Raw genomic sequence first — 22,775 nt, 5'->3', positions numbered from 1 at the left:
TATATATATATATATATATGAAAAATTATGAATAAATATATATGATCATATATGATTATTGAAAATTATATAAACTAAATCAGATAGTACCATAATATTATTTATAATTAAATTTAAATAAATTTTCGAATAGTTTTGACTCTACTCAAATTTCATAAACTAAATTGGACTCAAAAAATTTTAAATAAAATTTAAGTTATAAAATAAGAATCATCAGCTCGAATAATTCAAAATTTTTTGACTTAACTCAATTCGACTAGATCGAATATTCACCTCTAATCCAGACTTGAATTTTTTTTATAATTCTCATGCTAAAGGGATTAAATATGTGGAATATATATAGTACAGGGACCTTCTATTCAAATTTGACCAATATTTTTCCGAATTCGTACCCATATATTTCTCTCGCATTCAACTATACCTTCACTCGGTCCTTGGTGGAATGATGCTTGATCGCCGGCATGGTGTTACAGGAGACCAGATTTCTTCATTCAATCCGGCCTACAGGATACACAACAACTGTGACGGAACAGGAGATATTGAATTTGATTTCTGGGCTGCACGTGAGACCTTGTATTTTAACGACGAAAACTTGGACGATGGCTGCCAAGTCGAGTTTCAAGTCGAAGAATCATGTGTCGAGGATTGTCCCTCGCCGTCGTGGGGAGCTACTAAGTCAACCGATGATTCTCCTCTTCTTCCTGACAACCATTTCTACAGCAACCTTTCCCCTTCAAGACGAAGACAGATCATCGAACAAGGTCGGAAAGAACTCATGGAGATGGTCCGTAATATGCCCGAGTCCAACTACGAGCTTTCGCTGAAAGATTTAGTCGATCGAAAAAATCCACCGGAGATGGTCAAAGAGAGAGTGGTTTATGAAGACAAGAGCTTAAGTTCGGGAACGGAGACGAAGAGAAGGAAGACGAAGACTGCTGCAGGTTCGTTATCCAGAACTAAGAGTATGGAAGCTGATCATTTCTTGTTAAAGATGTCTTTCCCGACTCGTCTAGTTAGTTTCAAGAAGAAATCAATGGCTGAAAATAGCTCCAGGGTTTCGCCGAGTCCACCGGAAGGATCCGAGAAGCCGGCGAGTAAGAAACGATGGATTAAATGGATTTTCATGCGGAGGAATCATAACAACAGAGAAGACAGCAGCAACAGGTAGTTTTGTTCTCTTTTTGCAGACTTTGTGTTTAATATTTAATTTTAAGGTTTTAGAAGGAAACACTATTTATCTCAGCGGCGGAGCCACATCTTGATGACCCTCAAATCAAATATTTTTTCGATTACTTATTTATTTTATTAATGATATTTACTTTAAAAAAATTATATTCATCTGAAAATTTAAGTTTTATTATATTAGTTATTTAGTTTAGAGATATTACCTACTCTAAAATTGTATTTGTATCTATTTCATTTAAAAATTTTATGTTATTAATATATGTATATTCATTTTGAAAAATATTTTTAGATCCGTTACTCATTTATCCTACGGTAACATGGTGCAGGGATGAAAAGAGAAGTTCTTGGCCTGGCTGCTGGCTGTTCTTCTTTTCCAGGAAAACATGAAGCAGCAAACAAGCAGACTGTTTTGACATGAAAAGCTGAGATTTCTGAAAATGGAAAACTATCCCTTTTGTTGTTTGTGTAGCCTGAAATCATATCTAATAAAATAGAACTCGTTAAATTAACTTTAAGTGTTTAATTATTTTTCACTAAAAATAAGTGTATAAGTTTTTTTTATTATATTTTTAGGTACGTATGCCGTATTAACTGTTAAAAGTTCCGTTAATTAATACCTGTTACGTTGTTCTAAGGAAACCATAATACTCAAATTCTCCCCTCGTTCATCGGCGATGTTAAGCCCCCGGTGTTTCAGAGGTACTGTTACTCCCCCTTTTCCCCGCATCAAATTTGTTCTGCGGCTTTGGTGGGTAAATTGCAGACGCCCCCACATCCACACATGATTTGTGCTTGTGGAGATGAAGCTCTTTGCTCGACATTATCATCAGTGGGATCTAGAAATTAAAAGATAATGTCTAAAATTTTAATATTCTAAGTTTTAAATTTGAGTTTGTAAAATTTATTATTTTTTTCTTTTCTCTTAATATATTAAATCAAATTAAATATTTTTTTTTTCAAAATAATAAGTATACAATTGCTGGTTATGGGAGCTGTATACATCCACCACCAATTGTCCTGTAAGAATTAATGGGCAAAACCGTTAAGTGATTTTGGCGGTGGTTCTGACAACGGAAGAGGTGGAAGGAGTGGGGGATGGTATACCGGTAGCCGTGGTGTCTTTTTTAAAAGATAATACTCTCCTTGTCTCATAATTTATATATATGATATCGGCTATACAAATAGTGATATGATATATATTTGACCACGATAAATGATAAAATTATCTCTAAAAGGTGATTGATAGATATGTTTTGATAAGTGTAAAAGAGTAGAACATACAAAATTAAAAAAAGAAAGATAATTGTTGTTTATTTGACTTTTTCTATCATTATATTTTAAATGAGATAATTTAAAAAAAAACTAAAAGAGACATACTTATGACAAAATCAGTGGAATAGTGCAACAGTAAAAAAATTTTGCTCAAATAATGCAGTCGAAGGATTATTTTTTTTATTTGGGGCGAATGTTATAATTTTTTATAGGTCGTCATGTCTTCAAAACGACCTACGTTGGTCTCCATATGCTCCGAACGACGATTACCTAAATTTCTCTAAGTAACACCTATTACCTATATCGGTAATTAGGCTTTTATCCGAAGACGCACTGTGCGACATATGGAGGTCGTTCGGAGCACATGGCGACCTATGATGGTCATTCGGAGCAGCCGGCAACCTCGTGGATCACTATAGCAATCACCCCCAAATTAAAAAATAATTCATGGATTGCATTACTCCATGAATTTTTTTCCCGTTGCACTATTTCACTGATTTTGCCCATACTTAGTGGGACGATGGGAGTAAGACTTTAATTTTTTTTTAAATAAAAAATTCAAAAAGTATAAAAATGACACATATCAAATAGTCATTTTTAACGACATACACTTAAAAGTATAATGGAAAGAACGTTAAATATCAATTTTAACAAAAAAAAAATTAAACACCTAAATTTAAAAATAAATAATTTGAGCACTTAATTTTAGATTAAGCCGTATAAGTTTACATGAAACCGTTTAACTTCCCAAGACATGGGAGGGCTCAAACTCTGGCATTGTACAATCTATGAACTAACCTTAGTATGAGAAAGTTGTTCGATTGGTACAATGACCTACTAAGCGCACTCGTAATATAAGCAAGTCCTCTTTGATAAAAGGCTTAAACGTTTAAAAAAATGTGTAACTCAGTTTGAGTCATACATGATGGACCGTTAATTTTGACCGTTAAATACCATATGATATATTTTTGAATATTTAAAAATAATTTCTGAAAATAAAAAATTAATTAAAATAAAAAAATTATTTCCCCCTCTCTCTTTTTCTTCCCTTTCTGTTTCCCCTCTTCACCAAAGGCAGCAAATCCAATCAATAAAGTCATCACCGTTTGCAATGTCCTTTGTTTTGGTTTATATTAATCACTGATTTAGAATAAAATTAAATTGAGGGAATATATTAATAATAAATATTAAATGTGTAATTATATTAAAATATTATATCACATAATCCGTTAACGGTTAACATGATAATTAATCTATGACGATTACGTTTTAATTAAATAAAAAATAAAATAATTATATTTTAATTAAATAAAAACGAGAGTATCGAGGTTTTTTTTAATCGGTGAAAAAAAATGGTCCTCCCATCTATCATCTCATCCATGGAAAAATCAAATTTTAAAATTCTATTTTCGTCAACGGAAAACCACCACAGCCTGCTACTAATAGCAAGAAACATGGTCCACTGAGTCAGTAGTCAATGAATATATTCCAATCCAACTCGAGAGTGGCAGAATACTTTCCCCCATTGTTTCCTCATCCTCCAATTTCAATATTAACCGAAAAAAACGAAGCAAATAAGTGTCAAAGCTGCTTTAATTAATCCAAACTTTCTTCTTTTTATTTTAATATTTGGTGCCGACGACTTCACAAATCTCCCAACTTCTTGCTTTGTTTCCTAAATCTACATACTGTGCCTAACCTACCTCTGTTTTTCTTTATGTTCCTTCAGTTGTAGATGCAAAGGGAAGGGGGACTATAAAAAAATGTGGAATTTTAATGGAATTTCACTTTGATTTTCTTCTCCAGCTTTAGAATAAGGGAGGAATGAAAGACCCATTTCTATTCAAGGCGCCTGATTTGAAGCTGGGAGAATTTGGTTGGTGTATTGGGTAAACATGCTCTCTCTGAATTCTTTTTTTTTATTGGGGTTATTTGTTCATAGATTCAGAATTATTGTTTTTCCATGAATGTTGATTTGTAGCTCAATTTGTGGGGGGGAAAGAAAGAAAGCTTGATAACCCCAAAGAACTAATAACTTAGACACTACTATGATGCCAGAAACCCGTGGTTCTAGTTTGTTTCTTGCTTTACCTGATGATGTGCTTGCTATTATGTCACGGTCCCTTTCACCAGAGGACATATGTAATCTCAGTATATGTTGTAAAAGTCTATGGGAACATGTTGCCTCCGAAAGGATTTGGCTCACCCAATGTGATGTAGTTGGAGTTGTTCCCACGAGGGACCTCGTGGAGTGGAGGGAAGGTGTAGTATCTTATAAGGCACTATGTCGCTTCCTCGTTAGAGTAAAGCCGTTGATCGGCCTTTGGGTTCACCAGAATCCCGAGCTTGGCAATGTAGTCTATGTAATTCATGGTTTTGTTTCTGTTGTTGGATGTCGAATAATTCCTCAAGAGCTCGGTCCGTTAGGAATTGAGGATGGCCCCGTTCTATGGGCACCGGTGTTTGAAATTATTGGTGATTTTGATGGTTCCACCACATTTATTCTTCATGGTAGGGAGAAAGGATGTGACTATTTTTATCCTGGTTCAGTGGGATCTGTGGAGCGGAATTGCAATGTGCTATTGCTTGAGGTTGAGTCTAGAGCAAAAAGGAATGGATGCAAGCTGTTCCCTAGTAAGAGCTTTGCTCATCATTCCAATGAGGAGATTCCAAGAAAGGTTTTTAGGTCAAATAGTGGTTTATCGAGATCCTCAGGACAGAGTGAGGCCGTGGTTCCATTTAGTCGGTTGAATTTTGGTGACAGGAGAAAGTTGCTTCAGACTGTTACTAGCCAAGTTCGTCTTAAGCTTACCGATTCTGTAAGTGGGCCACTCTTCCCTCCGTTGAGGGAGGATGGGGAGAGTTTCCAGAAAAAAATGGTGCTTATGTTGCAGCGAAGATCACTGCTTCTTCAGATGTATAAGTTTGGTAGTGAACAGGGTTGCACGGATTTGATGCCAAGTACTGCAATGCCTTCTGGTCCTATTCAGTTGGAACTTGGTGACATTAGAAAGAGCTTTGATCTTTCTAGTTCTTCTAATTCTGTGAATGGAGATGATGATCAGACACACAGAAACAATAGGAAAAGTCTAGGTGGGTACTTCAGAGCTAGTATTAAGCAAATTCTTCGGAAACCTAGTTCTGTCAATGGTGGCATCGCAATTTCAAAATGCAATTCTTCTAGCAGTGAGAATAGGCATGCTCAACTTCATGAGTTTCTGAATTCCGGGGATACTATAGGGCTGACAATACGTGCCTCTACAATGAAGTTATCATCTTATCGAGCTTGGCCTAATATGCATGATACACGCTTTGCTCTTTACAAGCTGCCCATGCAGGTTCCGAGGGAAGATCAAGAGTATGCCGGTTTATGGGGAGGAACATTTGGTTGGCCTCCTGGAAGGCTGACTGAAGACAAGCCCGGGAAAGCTCTGTTCTTTCTTTTGCTCTCTTACGAAGAGACAGAGGGAAAACAGCTTCTCATTGCTACTAAAATATTGGAAGGCACCCACTATGTTCTGCACCCAAATGGTTCTGCAATGTTCATAGTGAATATTGATGAGCCTTCACTGGACCCGTTTCCCTGGGACAGTGATGCAGATTCACATCCTGTGAATGTGAAGCATGCTTTTGTGGGAGAAGGTATTGCAAATGGATATGGTTTTAGGTATCCTGGCTCAAAGCCTGGCTCACTTTTTGTCATTCAAAATGGTCTGCTTGCCTTCGTATGGAAGGAATCAAGGTCTGTCTTGACCCTGCAAAGACTCAGCTTGCAAGACCTTTTGAAGAAAGGTGAACAGGTTCCTGCTCTACCTCCAATTGCCAACTTTTCGTATTTGACCAAGTCGTACTCGAATGTGTTTATCGGGTTCTCAAACACCTCAACATGTTCATCTTCTCTAAGGTATGTGTTATGTCCTGTGTTTGCTCTTTTTTTCACCTTAGCTAATGAATATTATTCTGTGTTTTCTTTTTTTATTTCACTCATGTAATATACTTAATTCATTAACAATGAATTCCAGTTATGGTTATTTGGCATAAGAGTGAAAATGATTTAGGGTTCAATTTTTTTTCCCGTTTTGGTAGTCTGGTGGTGGGGGATGTGACTTGTGAGAGCTAAACAAATATATAAAACCATCTTTTCTAGCATTTTTTTAAGATCATTTTAATTAAAAATGAATCTTGTGAATAATTAAACACGTAAAAGGATCCAACTCATCAGATCATAGTTCTACAGCTGCTACGAGTCTGCAAAATAGTTGTGATCTGATGAGTTAGAGCCTTTTACAGAATGTCTTGTTTATCGGAGAACTACAGATACCGGTTGCATCTACAATTAGCTCTAACAGATACCAGTTGTAATTTGATTACAGCTGCCTTCTTGTATAAAGCTTTGCAAATAATCATCTATGGTTGGTCCCATGTTTTTATTTGGCAGGAAAAGGCATGTTTAGGTCACCAATGTATCCGGGGTCTAGTTTGCTGGTACTGGTGATTGAAGAGTGTCGAGTTTCAGGATGTCTCCAAGACGATATAAATCCTTTTCTCCGAAACAACATCTAGTGTTATCTCGTCGTGTTTGTTGAAGAGGCATATCTGGTTATTCTTGTGCTCCGGTGAAGATATATGATTAAAAGCCGATAATATAGTCTACAGGGGAGAGATGCAGAATCTCAGATGTGGTACAGGTTTTCCTCATTAACTTTGAAACGATACCTTTTTTCTTTTCTTTGGACACTATCATAGGAAGAGTGGTAAAAAGCATATACATGTCATATTTCGAGTTCAAGTGAAGTTTGATAATTTTAAACTCGCAAACTTTCGAGTAGAGTCAAGCTTAGATTTAAAGTTTTATAGTAAAGTCAAATTCAACAGTAATCAAACTCGACTTATTTACGATCCTAATTGAATGACCCTGATTGTATGGTTAATTCCGTTTTGACAGGCACTGAATAACGTATAGGAATTATGATAAAAGGGGTAAAATATATTGTTGGTCCCCAAACTATGACGTGCTTTACCTTTACGTCTTCTGATAATAAAAAATATATAAAATGATCATCCGATTTTTTAAAAAAAAGATATTGTTCTTATGGTTTTTGTTGTAAAAGTGAACAAATTATCATCTACAAAGACTCAACTTTCATATGACTATTACTTCTTACACTAATATAAACCACCCAAGATTTTGTACAATGCAGAAAATTTGGGTGAGGTTTGGAGGGGTAATGTTCCTTCTAAAGCCTCCCCGAGGGAGGTTTGGAGAGGTTCCTTTTCTTTCTAGCCTTGCACCTGCGCAAAAAACAACAAAAACATCTATAACGTATTGTTGTATCCCGTATGAAGCCATCTTCTTCACTGACGTGTGCTACAAGTATCCCTACTCGGCCACCGGTGAGATCGATGCACGAAACGATTTCGCCTCGATGTGTGTAATCGTTGTGTTGGGCGTTCGTCTCCCGAGGTTAACAAGATAACTCTGAATAATCGTACACCCGAAGATCGGAGTGGACAATGGTGGAATTGTTCTTCTAACCCAAAAAAAGTTATGAGAGAACTTTGAGAGAATTTTAGTAAAAGCAAATGTTGGTGCTTGGGAGATGATTAGAAATGTGAAAAACCCTATCTATTATAGGCTTTATTCAAGGCTAAAAACGTCAAAAAAGAAATCAGTAATAAACACTGATTAATGTCTGAAAATTGACAGCTGATTAAATACTGTAATTATTCTGTTGTAGCTGGTTGAACTTGGCCTCAAAACTATTAAGGTTACTTCAAAAAATAGTTAAGACAACTTTTACATCAGCAAGTCAAACGACTAAAATTAAACCTCATTAATTTAGATGATATAATCGATAATTAAGCTTCTGTCTGATGCAATGAAGATTTGAACCTAAACCCAAAACATTCCCCTTGAATGTTTGAATTAGAAGGGTGAACGAATGGTAAAATGAAAGAAGTCTTGAATCTCTTCAATGCTGCCTATACATGAGTCAAAGATGTCTCTTGAATGTTCAAAAAGCTCTAAACACTCCCCTTGGGTAATATGTATTAGGATGATCCATGCTTCATGAATAGGGATGGCGACGGGTCATGTTAGGGTCGGGTTTCTGGTCAATCCAATCCGACCCGAAAATATGTATCTTCCACCCGAATCTGACCCGACCCGAAAATATATATCCTATACTCGACTCCGATATGACCCTAATTTTCGTAGTATAAATTCGACCCGACCCGATAAAAAATAAGGATTTAATTAAAAAATAACATTTTTTAAGAAGATTACATTATTATCCTCGGATCGGGTCGGATTGGAGTTTTTCACCCTCCACCAACACCCGACCCGACTTCGTCCCTTAAAAATCCGACCCGACCATAATTTTAAAAAAAATCTGACCCTATCGAATCAGGTCGAAACGGAATCCATCGGATTCGGATTAAATTGCAATCCCTATTCATGAATGAATATTCCAAGACTCCAAATCATCCTCCTTAACCGTCCATACATAGAAAAAGGTAAGGATGGTCATACATGGATGAATGTGTACCTTCCAAGTTTGCAAAAATGCTCCCAAACATATAGGAATGAATCTCCTAGCCAATGGGAATGTGTAGGACGTCCTACATAGTGGAAAGGTAGCTTGAATGCATGCTAATTGTTCCTTGAATCTTCATTGCCCCAATTTTCATGTAATGCAAACATACCAATGCAATCCATTCAAAACAAGTGAAGTCATACGTTAAAGTCATGCATGAGTGAAGAAAACATGGTGCACATCCAAGCTCCCAAGTGCTTGCTTCCGAGTTTCATAACCTAATGCAGCAACCATATGTGTACATATTTAAAATGTAACAAAATTAAAATATATGATACTATTAAAAATTCCTCTGAGCAATTGCAATCACATGTATAATGGTTGAGGTTCTTCCTCCGTACTAAAATAGACCTTCACTGATTCGACCTTACTTCGTACATCCTAGATAAGATTAAATTAAGACGAACTCCTTGAAGATTTTTGAAACCTATCAATTTACCTCGATCAAATGATCTTTAAAAGGTTTTTGGTTGTTAAATTTAGTATCATTATTTCTTTTTATCCATAGCGATTATGCTATGCTATGGTTAGCTTAGGTTAGATTGTCTACTGACAGATAATATACTACAAATGTAACTACTAAAATTCATGATCTTTAAAAAAAAACATTCCTTTCAATCACTGGTGATATAATATAACCTTTATTAATATACTAAACAATTATAAATATAAATATAGATGGTGGTGATGCAGTCTAAATGTTTTTATGTGTTGTCATCTCTGATTCAATGACTACATGATTAGATGAGAATATTGAAAGAGAAAAATTTATCGATTTTTCGTTAAAATTAATTGTCAATTCTAACCTTATAATTATAAGTATAAAATGATCCTCCACTGGAATAAATTTGAACCCATCTAAAAGAGACTGTTCAATACTTTCATTTAGGGTCTGTTTGTTTTTCTATAACTGATTTTCAGAAAATGTTTTTTTTCCTTCCATTTTTCAGTATTTGGTTGACGGAAAACAAGTGGTCAATATAATTTATTTTTCTGGTCAACTGAATTTCCTTTGCATTTTCTAAAAAATGACTTATCATCTGATTTTCTATAATTCATTTTACGAACTTTTCACTTCAAATCATAAACACTCAAAACATTATTATTTTATATATGTAATATTAATATATTATTTTAATAACATTTTAATTATTAAATTATATTTATTGATAATTTTAATAATATAAAAAGCTGGTTTTTGAAAATGGTGACGAAACTTCAATTTAATTCTAACATAAAGTAAATTAATTCTCAATCATAAACTGGTCTCAGAGCCTACGAGATGAAAATTTTATATTTTATGTTCTTTTTATCAAAATATCAAGCACTTGTCCTCAACAATATCAGGGTAGACACATATATGTTAACAACATAAAAATTTTAAATGAGATGAGTATAAATAAAATTTTAGGGCAGACACCGTCCGTAAAATAAGTAATTAATCAAAGAAAACTCATATTTCATGATGTACATCATCAATAAAATAAGTAACTAATCGAAGAAAAATCAAATTTTAAAGTGGACGCGCGTTCACCCTCAATAAGCTGACTCTGCCACTTGAGAATGATACTGGTAATTAATCTTGATCTTATACCACAACCAAAGACAGAGAACAAAGAGTGATTTTTCTAATAAAATTTCATGTTTGAAGACTAAGATGATGAGAGAAAAATAGTATAAACCTAATTTTCTATTCGTTGTCTCTATACTGAATCAATTAATACAATTAGATGACTAAAATGAAATTAAAATGATAATCGAGTGACTAAATACATACCCAGCCATGCACCCTGCTCTATTTTCTATTTCAACTTAGGTACCTTAAGCTGGTTCTTTTTACCCTTAAACCCTACCTTCACACGCCTCTTTTTGGGTAGTTTTACTCCACCTTGACGATGAAACATCTGCCACCAATGTAATTGCTTCGCCTTCCTGGCTTTCTTGGTTTGGTCATTCCCTAGTCGTCCCATTCCACCTTTGGGAGTCTTTGCTTTCTTTGACTGCTTAAGGTGCCTCATCAATCCTCCCACTAGTGAATGAAAGTGTCCTACCTGATGCTTGACCAGCACGTTTCTCGTCCCCGCTTTTCTTAACTTATCTTCACCGACTTTATTTCCGGTTCTGGGATGAAAAAGCTTGTGCAAAGATGTCCACAAAGGCTTGGTGTGCTCTCCTTGGGAGTGATCACCTCTGTCGTGGTTATCGTAACGGTGGTGGTGGTGGTGGTGGTGATGATGGTGAAAAATTAGTGCCAACTTGTTCTTAAGCCTCCTCATCCGTCCTGGCCTTTGACCCTCGCCTTTTTCGGGCTCAGAGTTTGTCGGATGGATTGATTTGTGTGTTCTGGTATCATACAGCCTGCCTGATTCACCACCATCCCTGCAGTCACTGCTAGTTGATGAACTACTCTCGTCACGTACTCCATGATCAAAACTACTGGATATTGAAGCTGAACTATCCTCACTTGCCAAAGAATAAGCCTCACTGTCACTGCTACCACTGCCGGCCGTAGAAGACTCGTCGGATTCTTGCTGTTTCAGTAGAATTTTGTTCCGCAAAATTCCCGTGCCGGCTTTCTTCTGTTCCGTTAGAATCTCATGTACTGGTCGCTTCTTATGACTAAGAGATTTTGATACCGTTAACTTGGATGGTACTGAACGTCTCCATTTTTCCATGTTTGGTGATGATTCCTTCCCCCTACTATCAATTGGGGTTGGATAGGGCAGTTTTACAGGCATGGGAGACCTCTTGGTGATATCACCCGGCTTAGTCGGAATCCTAAATCCGTGAACATAGCAACCGGTAGTTTCGTTCTGTTTTTGACTATCTGTTTCTAGCATGCCAAAAACATTCCAATTAGCTACCTTTTTATTCACCCTACTATCACTCCTTACAACATGCTTGCAAGTTTGATCCATCTCCTTGTGCTGACTCCTCCTACTTTTGCTCAATATATAATTGAAGAAGCCGTTCTTACTTCGACCTATCTGCAAATCATCCCTATCTGGAACAGGATCAACAGCATGGCTTAGTTCATTATTTTTAACCAAATGCTCTTTTGCTTGTACCATAGGACACTGTGACGTAGGCATCGTATGCAAATCGTGTGGCAGAGCTGCTTTGGTAGCATCCGCCAACTTCGAACACAAATGCAGAGCTGAAATGTGGTATTCAATGTGCTCAACTACTTCATCAATGTCTTTGGACAAATTATTTACTGTCTCCCCCTCCATTTCATCCAGGTTAGCAGCATTATCTCCAGAAGCTACAGAATTCGAGGAGCTAGCAACTGATCTGTCTACACCGGGAGCTTGTCTCAGTCCACATATACTACCCTGCCTCATTGTCTCATTCATTTTCAGTAGCTTCTTATTTGTTTCATTTTTATCGAACGACTTCTTGGCATCCCCACTGGCTTGATAAAAGTATCCCAGAGGATCACATCGCCGACCTTGTTGCTTGGCACCTTTGCTCATAATCATGTCTGTATCGTGCGGCTTGATACTATTTTTCTTGTTGAACTCACAATTTTTCTTTCTGTTTTCTGGTCCGTCAAAGGAAAAGGTAAGCCTAGATAGCTGTGAGATAACTTCCTGGGTTGTTAGCTGATTAGGAGAATCTTCATCTTTAGATGAACTAAATGCAGGGTCGAAATTTCGAATTACTTCCGGTGTTGGTGTTGCTTGTAAACGATTTAATGGAACAGAAGGCCGAAGCTCCAGTAAGCCCCTCCCTTTTCCAGATTCGGAATAGCAGGAACTGCCGCAGATACCATGTTCTGCTGCTGCTATCATCTACGACACAAATTGATCGACAAAAAAGGTTACAATCATCGCAACAAAACATATATGAACTCGGACAGGGCTATGATATCGTCGAAAAAGCAAGTCACAGTCGGAATAACAATAAAGGAAGCATCAATGTTGAACAATTATGTTACTAAACTTTGAAGAAAATGATTGGAAAGGGACAGCAGATGGTAAATAATCCGAGCAAAGGTCCACACATTGACATAGTCCGTTTACCCTTTTGTGTGTCTCCAAAACTCTCTTGGTAGCACCATCTAGGAGATTCTTCAGTAAAAACTTCGATCTTTCACTTAACTGCATACCATCAAAGGGAAAATAATTATGAACGAATTGAAAGGTAAATTATATGTCCCGAATTGCCAACTTGTAAGCAAGTAACTATTGCCTCAAAATAGAGCCAAAGCCTACATTGCTGGTAACTTCACCACCACAATGGTGCAAACAAAGGTTTCTACGAGAACCAGGGATTTAAATAGCAATCCACTATCAAAATAGCGGGAAAGGTGTCATCCGAGCAATGACCGCGTGATACCTGCAATGACCGCTATCGTCGCAGTCGCAACCTAAATTTGAATTTTGAAGATAACTCACCACCACATTGCAGGCAGCTTCACTCCAATGTAAAAGTCCATATAGTTCTCTTAAAGCTTCAAGATCAGAGTGCAAATCCTCCGGTTCCATCACATTTATCGAAATTCTGACAAGAAAGGAAAACCCAAAATCAAAAACAAGTTTAAATACCCATATTCAATAAATTTAGAACTCGAAAGCAAGGAATATACAATTTTAAAATTACTAACAACCAAGTCTACAGTATAAACTCTTTAAATTAATACTCGATAAATTAATAAACTCTCTAAAATAATAAATTTGTCCTGTCCCGACTTGGGCCAATATAAAAATTTGAAAAACTCAATAAAATAATAAGATAATAATTTTTCGTGAGATCCCTTTATAATTTTCGGTCCCAAGAAAATCATAAATTAATAATTCATAGAAACTGAAAAAAATATATTACACTCTATTGAAATATGATTCAATAGTTGTATGTTTTCCTTTAAAGTTCAAATTTATTTGGAGCTCATTATTAATTTAACTCATATCTTGTAACGTAATTCTAAGAGGCATGGACTAATTTACCTTTTTGTTTGGTATGTACATTATAATTATTTAAAAACTCTTTAAATTAATAATTATTAATTTATCGATAAATTAATAACTCTCTAAATTAATAAATTTCTCCGGTCCTGACATTATTAATTTATAGAGTTTTAACCGTATATAAAAAGTAGAAAACCAAAGAATAAAGTTAATCAAAATAAGGAAATCGGAACTCTTAACCTTCAACAATTCTAGTAAACATTTTTCTATTGAGGAATGAAACATTGAATACTGTTAAAACAATAAGAATGATATACATACAAAGCAAAATGAGGGGTTACGCATGTGGACGATGATCAACTGCAAGAGAGAGAGCCAACCATAGAAAACGGTTGCTAAAATTCTATGAACAGTTGCCAATAAATTTAAGAGAGAGAGAGATAGGAGAATTAAAATAATGAAAAAAATATTAGACAGAGAGAGTAAAGTAGTGAGAGAGAGCAAGAACCAAATATTGAATGGTTAAAAGGAATGTTGTTATCATCTAAGATTCGGACAGGACATTGTAAATAGTGACATATTCAGAAATATTTTTAAGATAGGTACAAGTACGTTAACAACATAAAATTTTTAAATGAGATTGGTACAAATAAAATTTTAGGTAGGCACCGTAAGTAAATAACTACTTGAAGAAAGTTCAAATTTTATAGTAGGTACGACAAATTTCAGAGTGGACACCATCAGTGAAATAAAAAGTAATTAATCGAATAAAATTTAGATTTCAGAGTGGACACGTGCTTACTCTCACCAAATTGTAGCCTCGCCGCTATTTGTTAAGATGTATGAATAATAAGTTAAATGATTGAAAGTCTTTCAAAGAAATATTATCATGTATTCACCTATAATTAATATAAAAAAAGGCAAAAGTCCTCTATAACCTAATTTATAAATCTTAAACCTTAAACTATAACCTAATTATCTCTAAACTTAAACACTAATTTAAGGTTTATAATTTAGGATTGTAAGTTGGGAGAAATAATATAGAATGATGCAATTAAACAACTTTGAAGGTTAAATTGATACGAAAATATGATAGGGATAAAAATGATAAATTGAGTCTATTAGAATGACAAAATTGACCCTTAAGCCATAAAAAATATGCTACAAGAGAGCTAGAGGTGTCAAACGGGTAATTCAGATCGGGTTTGGGTTGGGTCATTTCGGATCAGATAATTTCGGGTCTAGTTTAAATTCGATTTAATTTTGTTCGGATCGGTTCGGATCTAGTTCGGGTGTACGGTGAATCAGATCGTGTCGAGTATCGGGTCGGGTCAATTTTCGGGTCGGGTGATTATTGGATCGATTGTTTTACGATTCAGATCAATAATGGATTGGTTGATTTTTGGATCGGGTCAATACTAGATCTGCTGATTTTTGAGTCGGGTTAATACCATATCTGTTAGATTTCGGGTCAGGTCAATATCGGATCAATTAATTTTCAGTTTAGGTAAACCTTTAGATCAAGTCAATTCGGGTTGAATTGATTATGAGTCTAATCAAAATCAAATATATATAGAATAATTAATATATACTTGTAAAAATATGTATTCTTATTTGTTAATTTTATCATTTAGGTTTAATTTCAATTCTCAATCGTTCAATACTTTGAATTAAACCATCATTTAGGGATGATAAATCGATAATTTGACACAAATACGATCCTATAATATGTGTTAGAATTTGTTATCAAAATTTTATATTAATCTTGTATGAAAAATTTATAATGAGAACTATTTGATAAAGAAATAAATTTGTTATTTTTAATTATATATTTAATATTTTTATTAAAATTTTAAAAAATAATACATAACTTTATTTGTTAAGTTTTAGTCGTAACATAAGTAAACTTTATATTATTTTTATTACAAATCTAATATTATTTCCTTTGATTTAGTTTTTTTTCTATTATTTTTATTATAAAACTAATATTTTTATAACAAGTAAGATAAATAAACTTTATTTATTATTATTTTCAATCTTACAATTATATTCTTATTTTTATATTTATCTTAAACTTTCTATTATTTTATTATAAATCTAATATTTTTAATAAAATTATTAATTTTATTTAAATTAATTTAAATATTACTTTATAATCATCATAATTTAATAAAAACATGACTTTTTTAGAGTGTGCTTTTGAATTCAATTGCATGTATAATTATTTAGTTGAAACAATTTTTTTATCTGAACATATAATTAAATGATCATTTTATAATTTTTAATAATTAAATATAATATCTTATAATCAAATGATCATTTGTACATTTTATCCAAATATCTATAGTTCAGAAAAACTTCCGTAATTGAGTTATACTTCATAAAAAATATATTGATATCTAAACATAAAAATATCTATGTACTTCATAAAATCCTGCATAATTTTTGAAAGACATTTCTAGAAATCTTTTCTAGAAATCTTGATATCTAAAAAGAAAAAAGAATATGAAAGCACGGGTTGAGTTTCGGTCAATTTGATCTGATCTAAAAATTATACATTCTTCACCTGATTGATCCGGTTCAATCTATAAAAATATATATCTTCCACTCAACTTAAACTCGACCCGACTTTTTGAGATAAAATCCAAAACTGATTAACCTGAAATAATATATTTATTAAAAATATTTTTTTTCTTCAATAAAAATAAGGATTTAATTAAAAATATATATAGATATAGGATATTATTGTAATTATCCCTAAATATACAAGGTAAAATTATATTCTTTTTTGGATCTGGTCAAATTGGGTATTTTTAATCCTAAACTCGAACTCGATCTGACCCGAATATAATCTCTAAAAAAAACTCAATTTGACCCTATCAGAACTTGATTTTTTTATTAAAAAAATCTTAACCTAAGATCTAATCAAAAGTTGGTGGGTTCGAAACTCGTGTCCATCTCTAAACCAATTATTTTAATAATTAAAAGAATTATTGTTATTATAAAAAAAATTTAAATTTGAGTATGATAAACTGCACAAAATATTCAAAGCAATTATTATCAAATAGGCAGAAGTCATTAAGGGGGTGTTTGGTTCAAGGAATGTGGGATTCCCATGGGATGGGAATCCCACATTCCCATGTTTGGTTGACCGGGAATCTCATTCCCGGTAATGTTTTATTACCAATAGTAGATTTTTTGGGGTATATTACCGGGAATGTCATTACCTCCCTTCCCTTAGGTATTGTAACATTACCGGCGTTTTGGACTAAAATGCCCTTAAATTTTTATTTTTTTCAAAAATATCATTCTTCTGTCATTGAATAATAAAAATTCTACGAAAGTTAAATTACAAATTTATCCTTAAATTATTTTAGATTTACAAAAAAAGTCTATAATTAAAATTTTTATATGAAGTTTAGGAGTTAATTTTTTTTTTATCCTTTCATTAAACATTTTTTATATTTTTAATTTTGTAAAAAAAATTATATAAATATTATGAATTTAATTTTTTAAAGAAAATATATAAATATTTTACAATTTGTAATATTATACAAATATATAATAAGGACAATTTGGTCAAATATACATTCCAATAATCTTTTATTCATTTGACCAAACACGGTAATCTTACATTCCTGCTAAACCAACCAAACACAAAATACAACATTCCCAGTAATCCTATTCCCTGGTAATCTTTTATTCCCACTGGTAATCTTACATTCCGTGAACCAAACGCACCCTAAAACTATTATTGTTGTAAGCACCCTTGGTAGATAAAAAAAGAAAGATTTTTTAAAAGTGAAGTTATTCTAAACAAATGGACGTCACATACAAGTCTAAATAATTCCGAAGTACAGTAAACGGAGAGGAAGGCACTGGAAACCCTCCAAGGAGTCGACTCTCTGCAAGCAAAGTGACAGTCCAAAACGAAAAAAGTAGAGCAAATGTGGAGCCTACGACACATCGGATTAATACAACAAAAGAACCATCGGAGCCAAGCCGGCAGCACCACAATACCACCGTACATCTACTATCCCCTACCCCTTTTTAGGTTTTTGCGGACAATTTTCCCGTTCCATCCCAATTTCCGTAGGTTTGGGTTTTTTTAATACTGCTTTTGTTTTCTCTATTTTATTGATGTGGGATTTATGGGTTGTCTTTGGTTCCTCTGTTTGTTCTTTCATTTATTATTATTGCTAACCAGTTTTCTCTACAGACTTTTTGAGCTGCGTGTTAAGTTTATGATTCTATTGCTTTGCTTTTGATTCTTTTCATTTTTTTTCTGAATAACTGCATATTATTTAGTTGAATTGCAGTTTTGGGTTGGACTCTATTGACTTCCCACATTTTTAATTATTAGTGTTCCTTTCCTATGCCTTCAATTATTTTATTGGACTATTTGAGTGTTTATTCAAGTAGTGGAAATCATGTGTTTTTAATTGATTTTATTTGAAAAATTATTTTCTTTTATTGATTGTTTTAAACCCTTTCATCTGGTGAAGAAGATGATCTATCTACTGCCTCCCATTCTTAGTTACAATTGTTCTTATTTATTTCTCATAATTGTCCAGGTATATGTTTTTTTTTTTTACTTTTTTGGGATTCCTTTTTTATTGTGTGCCCTTTTATGTTTTTATATTTGCTAAATATTGCACAATGTTTTACTATTTTTGAAACAGAATCTTGTGTTCTTTAAGTGATTTTATCCACTTTTCTGCTTGCAGCAATTGTTCTTTTGTTTCTATCGTACCGAAGCAATAAAACACCTTTTTTCAATGGAGTGGAAGTAGATGTGATGTGAGCTGTCCATTTGTGTAAAGATAGTGTTGCTGCATTTCAGTTCGTTAGCAATTTGCAATGGGGTGATCGGCTTCTTGGAATATTAAGATTATGCATCTAGAAATAATATTTTCCTTTAGTTGAACTGATCTTATTTAATTATATTGGATTCATGATGGGTAAAGAAAACTTTCCACAAGCAGTTAATGGAGTTGTCAGCAATGATGGCTGCTCAAATGCTGACATTGGTGATTCAGGAACTTACTCGCGATATAGTCTAGGCAAAGAGGCCAGTTTGCCTTCTTGTCGTGTGTGCCAGTGTTCAGAATCTGACAAAAGAGGGGATGCTGCTTTAGCATTTTTGGGGATCTCTCCTCCCTTGGCAGTAGCAATTAAAACCAAGGGTGAAGATAAGCCTGTTATTGAAGGAGTTCAAAAGGATGTTGAAGGTGATGAGTCTCATGCTAAGTGTCTTAGGAGAGAATCTGGGTTTGTTGAGTTCATAAGCCCTGAAGGAGAGGTTTTCATATGTAGCACTGATTTAGAAATGGGCTCGTGTCATCATCAAGATGCATTAATTGAACTTGGCTGTTCTTGTAAAAATGATCTTGCTCTAGTGCATTATGCTTGTGCTCTCAAATGGTTTGTTAGTCATGGATCTACTGTTTGTGAGATCTGTGGAAATCCTGCAAAAAATATCAGGACTTCTGATTTTAAGAAGATTGTGGTTTCTTTGAAAGATTATGAAGCATTGAGAGAAAGGACTGCTAGTGGAGATCCTAATCCTGCCCAAATTCACACAAATTCAGGTGTAGACCCTGATGCTGTTGCTGCTATTCGGAGGCAACGACTAAGTGAGATATCGTTGTGGTTCAGTCCGCATAGTAATAACAACAACAACAATAGTTCTTCTGCACTTTCACAGGTTGTTTCTGAACAGCCCCCAGATACTGTCACTGAAGAAGTGGATCCCGCTGAAAATCCCACAACCAAGTGGGCTGTGGAAGGTACTGGAATTCTGCTTGCTACGGGTCTACTTACTGTTACGCTTGCATGGCTCATTGCTCCTCGTGTTTGAAAGGTATTTTCTGATAAATGCTCATCTAACAAGCTGAGTACTTCGTTTTGTTTTCCCTGCCAACAAAGAAATTCAATATATGAAAAACCAGCTTGCCTTAATTGAAAATGCATGAAGATATTACAGAAACTCAAATATTTTTCCAATTCTAAACCAATTGTGAGAAGAGATGATCATACTAATTAATTGATGGAAAATGCCTAATTAGAATAAAAAAGTTCTTTACTGTAATTGAGGAAAGATCTCTATCGAATAATTCATCAATCTCTTCCCATACTGAGTTCTTTATGAACATTTTCCATACATGTATGCCTACTGTATCTTTCTGTTACACTGCATATTGTCGTATGTTGTGATTTCTATATTGTCCCCCTGTTCTAGTGAGAAAAATATCTGTCACAATTAGTGTTGGGTCTGATACACATCATTAAGCTTCTTTATATCTTCAAAATTAGGAAGAAGTTGGCATTTCTGGGGAAATGGTGTTCTATAAAAACCTTTAGTTTCTAAAGTCTAATAATTAAGAGAATATAGTGAAGTTGGTTGTAAATCTATTTTCCAACTTATTTATATCAGGGTTACAAATAAAGCTTAAATTCTAGCCCTAGATTTGAACCCTAGAGATAACTTATAACACTAGCTCTATATCTGTGTCTAATAATTAATAAATAAGACTGAAACAATAAAATACATAATAGTAATAGCTTCTGCATCATGCATCCTTGTCCATAAAAACTTTATGAAGACATTAACTAGTTAAATATATTAGGTTTATTCAGTTATAATTATTACTTGTGATGCATTTATTCCTCAGGGATTATAACGGTTATGTGCCACTCTTTGTTTTGTAGAAAACGGCTAGGAGTGGTCTCCATATTCTCTTGGGAGGCATATGTGCTTTAACAGTTGTGGTCTTCTTTCGCTTTGTAAGTTAACTTGGATCCCATATCTCTAGCCATTGTTTTCTAAACTCGTGCATTTGATTCGAGTAAATGTTGAATATATTTGGATTTTGTCGATATATGATGTTTTGTTTATGTTTATGTTCCTCGACAAACTAACAACAATTATCTTGATAAACTTTACTATACTTTTGCTAATATCTTCAGAATGGGAATGCCATGTTTTTTATGCACCTATAGTTCCATGTGTTGTTCGGTAAAAAAAATTCATCCTTTGAGGTTATTGTAAACCAAAGTAATATATCATTTCGGGTTCGGTTGCATTCTGAATATAAGTCATATGGTTTGTTTGATTCAGTATGATATAATTTCAGTTGAGAATGGTCTTTTGTATGAAATGGCTGGTGATTGCAGATTGTGCTGACAAGGATTAAGTATGGGCCCACACGCTATTGGGCAATCCTGTTTGTGTTCTGGTTTCTTGTATTTGGTATATGGGCCTCAAGAACGCACAGTGCTCATACAACATGATACTAGATGCATATAAATTCACTGTATTCTTTTTTTTAACAGCCTATCCTACATAATAGTAGTCGAAGTGGACAAATATTGGGGCTCTGTTGAGTACTTCATAAATGGAAGCCAGTTGATAGTGTTGGCATTTGAGATATGAGATGTTGACGGGGGCAACATTTATGTATATAATTGCCATAATTGACCCTTGAATGGAATATGCAAATTTTTTTGTGGGGTCAGTTTTGACATTTTGGCTGTCATACTTTCTTCCAAGGCTTTATTGATACGCATCACCAAGAGTATGACCATCATGCTAGAGTCGATGGGGAAATTGAGATTTTTGTTTGTTTGTTGTACTCCTGGTTTCAAGGTTTTTTCCTGATTAATTCGGACCAACCTGCGTTGCATACTTGGTACGGGAAATGGGAAATTGAGAATTAAGTATTACAACTAAAGTGACAAAATTCAGATGAAACTTCCCTGTTAATAGGTGTCATAACCATTTTTTGTAAAACAATTAAATATTATTTTTAAAAACAATTATGACTTTAATTTGGAAAAATGGGTGATTTTGAATTGATTTGAATAAAATTAAAAAGAGTCGCCATCAACCTTTGGGTTAGGTAGGTCGAATACCTAAAAACGTCTTTTAAAACAATTTTAAGAAAAATCATTTTTTAAGACAAGATTCGGTCTGCATTACCAAAGATTCATTTAAATGGATTCGGGAGTCGGTTACGTGCGGGGAAGGGTAAACACCCCGCAACGCCCAAAATTGGTACTGTGTCGCTTACACATCGTTGTAAATGGTGGAATTTATGAGTCGAATATAAAGTTAATTTATGATCCATTTATCGAACATTAATTAATTTGCTTCGAATTATTTAATTAGAGAAAATTCTTTAACTCGAAAAGAAATCTCGAAATTAGCAATCCTCCATCGGGAAAGCTAACTCGACTATTTCTCATCCATAAAGAATATTTCCTTCTTGATAAAATGTGAATCGAATATAAATAAAATTGATGTTTGCATACAACAAAATAAATTGATTAACTAAAATGTGAATTGAATACAAATGCAAATTTTGAGATTGACATTTACATAAAATAAAATAAATTACTATTTAAAATAACACACATCGCATCATTTGCACAAATTAATTAATGAAATATACTCGACTTGTTGCAAGTTCCTATGTCGTTAAAATGCCGTATCGGATCGCACCACTTCGACCAAGTGATACTTTCCACGCTCATTCTACGCATACGTGTTCTTAAAAGTATTTGGACAATATTTAAATAAAGAAAAATGGAAATAAATAGAAATAGGAATATGTGAAATAAATATTTACAACAAATAAAATTAAGCATATTTAATTACACATGGTACAAATAAATACATAACATGAAAAATGTACATACATAGGGGATTAAAATAAAAGAAAATTAATATTACAAACCAAACTATAATGACAAAAAAGTACTTTGAATTACAAAAACCCAAAATAACAACCTATAAACTCAAAGGACCAAA

The 22,775-nt window shown here is 33.9% G+C and overlaps 3 protein-coding genes across 3 annotated transcripts; all 3 read left to right on the top strand.

The window, feature by feature from the left end:
- The first annotated feature begins 343 nt into the window (after nucleotides 1–343).
- On the top strand, nucleotides 344–4,620 carry LOC120202514. The gene is made up of 2 exons (XM_039202934.1): nucleotides 344–1,192; nucleotides 4,610–4,620. The coding sequence occupies exon 1, from the start codon at nucleotides 443–445 to the stop codon at nucleotides 1,166–1,168; it is 726 nt and encodes a 241-aa protein (XP_039058865.1). The 5' UTR covers nucleotides 344–442; the 3' UTR covers nucleotides 1,169–1,192; nucleotides 4,610–4,620.
- Nucleotides 3,977–7,155, top strand: LOC120202513 (F-box protein At5g39450-like). The gene is made up of 2 exons (XM_039202933.1): nucleotides 3,977–6,361; nucleotides 6,896–7,155. The coding sequence occupies exons 1-2, from the start codon at nucleotides 4,506–4,508 to the stop codon at nucleotides 6,909–6,911; spliced, it is 1,872 nt and encodes a 623-aa protein (XP_039058864.1). The 5' UTR covers nucleotides 3,977–4,505; the 3' UTR covers nucleotides 6,912–7,155.
- Nucleotides 7,156–17,790: 10,635 nt separating this feature from the next.
- Nucleotides 17,791–21,480, top strand: LOC120202475. Its single transcript, XM_039202886.1, has 4 exons — nucleotides 17,791–18,059; nucleotides 18,691–19,826; nucleotides 20,675–20,749; nucleotides 21,140–21,480. The coding sequence occupies exon 2, from the start codon at nucleotides 18,918–18,920 to the stop codon at nucleotides 19,821–19,823; it is 906 nt and encodes a 301-aa protein (XP_039058817.1). The 5' UTR covers nucleotides 17,791–18,059; nucleotides 18,691–18,917; the 3' UTR covers nucleotides 19,824–19,826; nucleotides 20,675–20,749; nucleotides 21,140–21,480.
- The last annotated feature ends 1,295 nt before the right edge of the window (nucleotides 21,481–22,775 follow it).

This window comes from Hibiscus syriacus, unplaced genomic scaffold (assembly GCF_006381635.1).
Source record: "Hibiscus syriacus cultivar Baekdansim isolate YM2019G1 unplaced genomic scaffold, ASM638163v2 tig00008843_pilon, whole genome shotgun sequence".
In the NCBI taxonomy this organism is placed as follows: Eukaryota; Viridiplantae; Streptophyta; class Magnoliopsida; order Malvales; family Malvaceae; genus Hibiscus; species Hibiscus syriacus.
The sequence above is the reverse complement of the archived record's forward strand: the minus strand, read 5'-3'. Positions and strand labels throughout refer to the sequence as shown.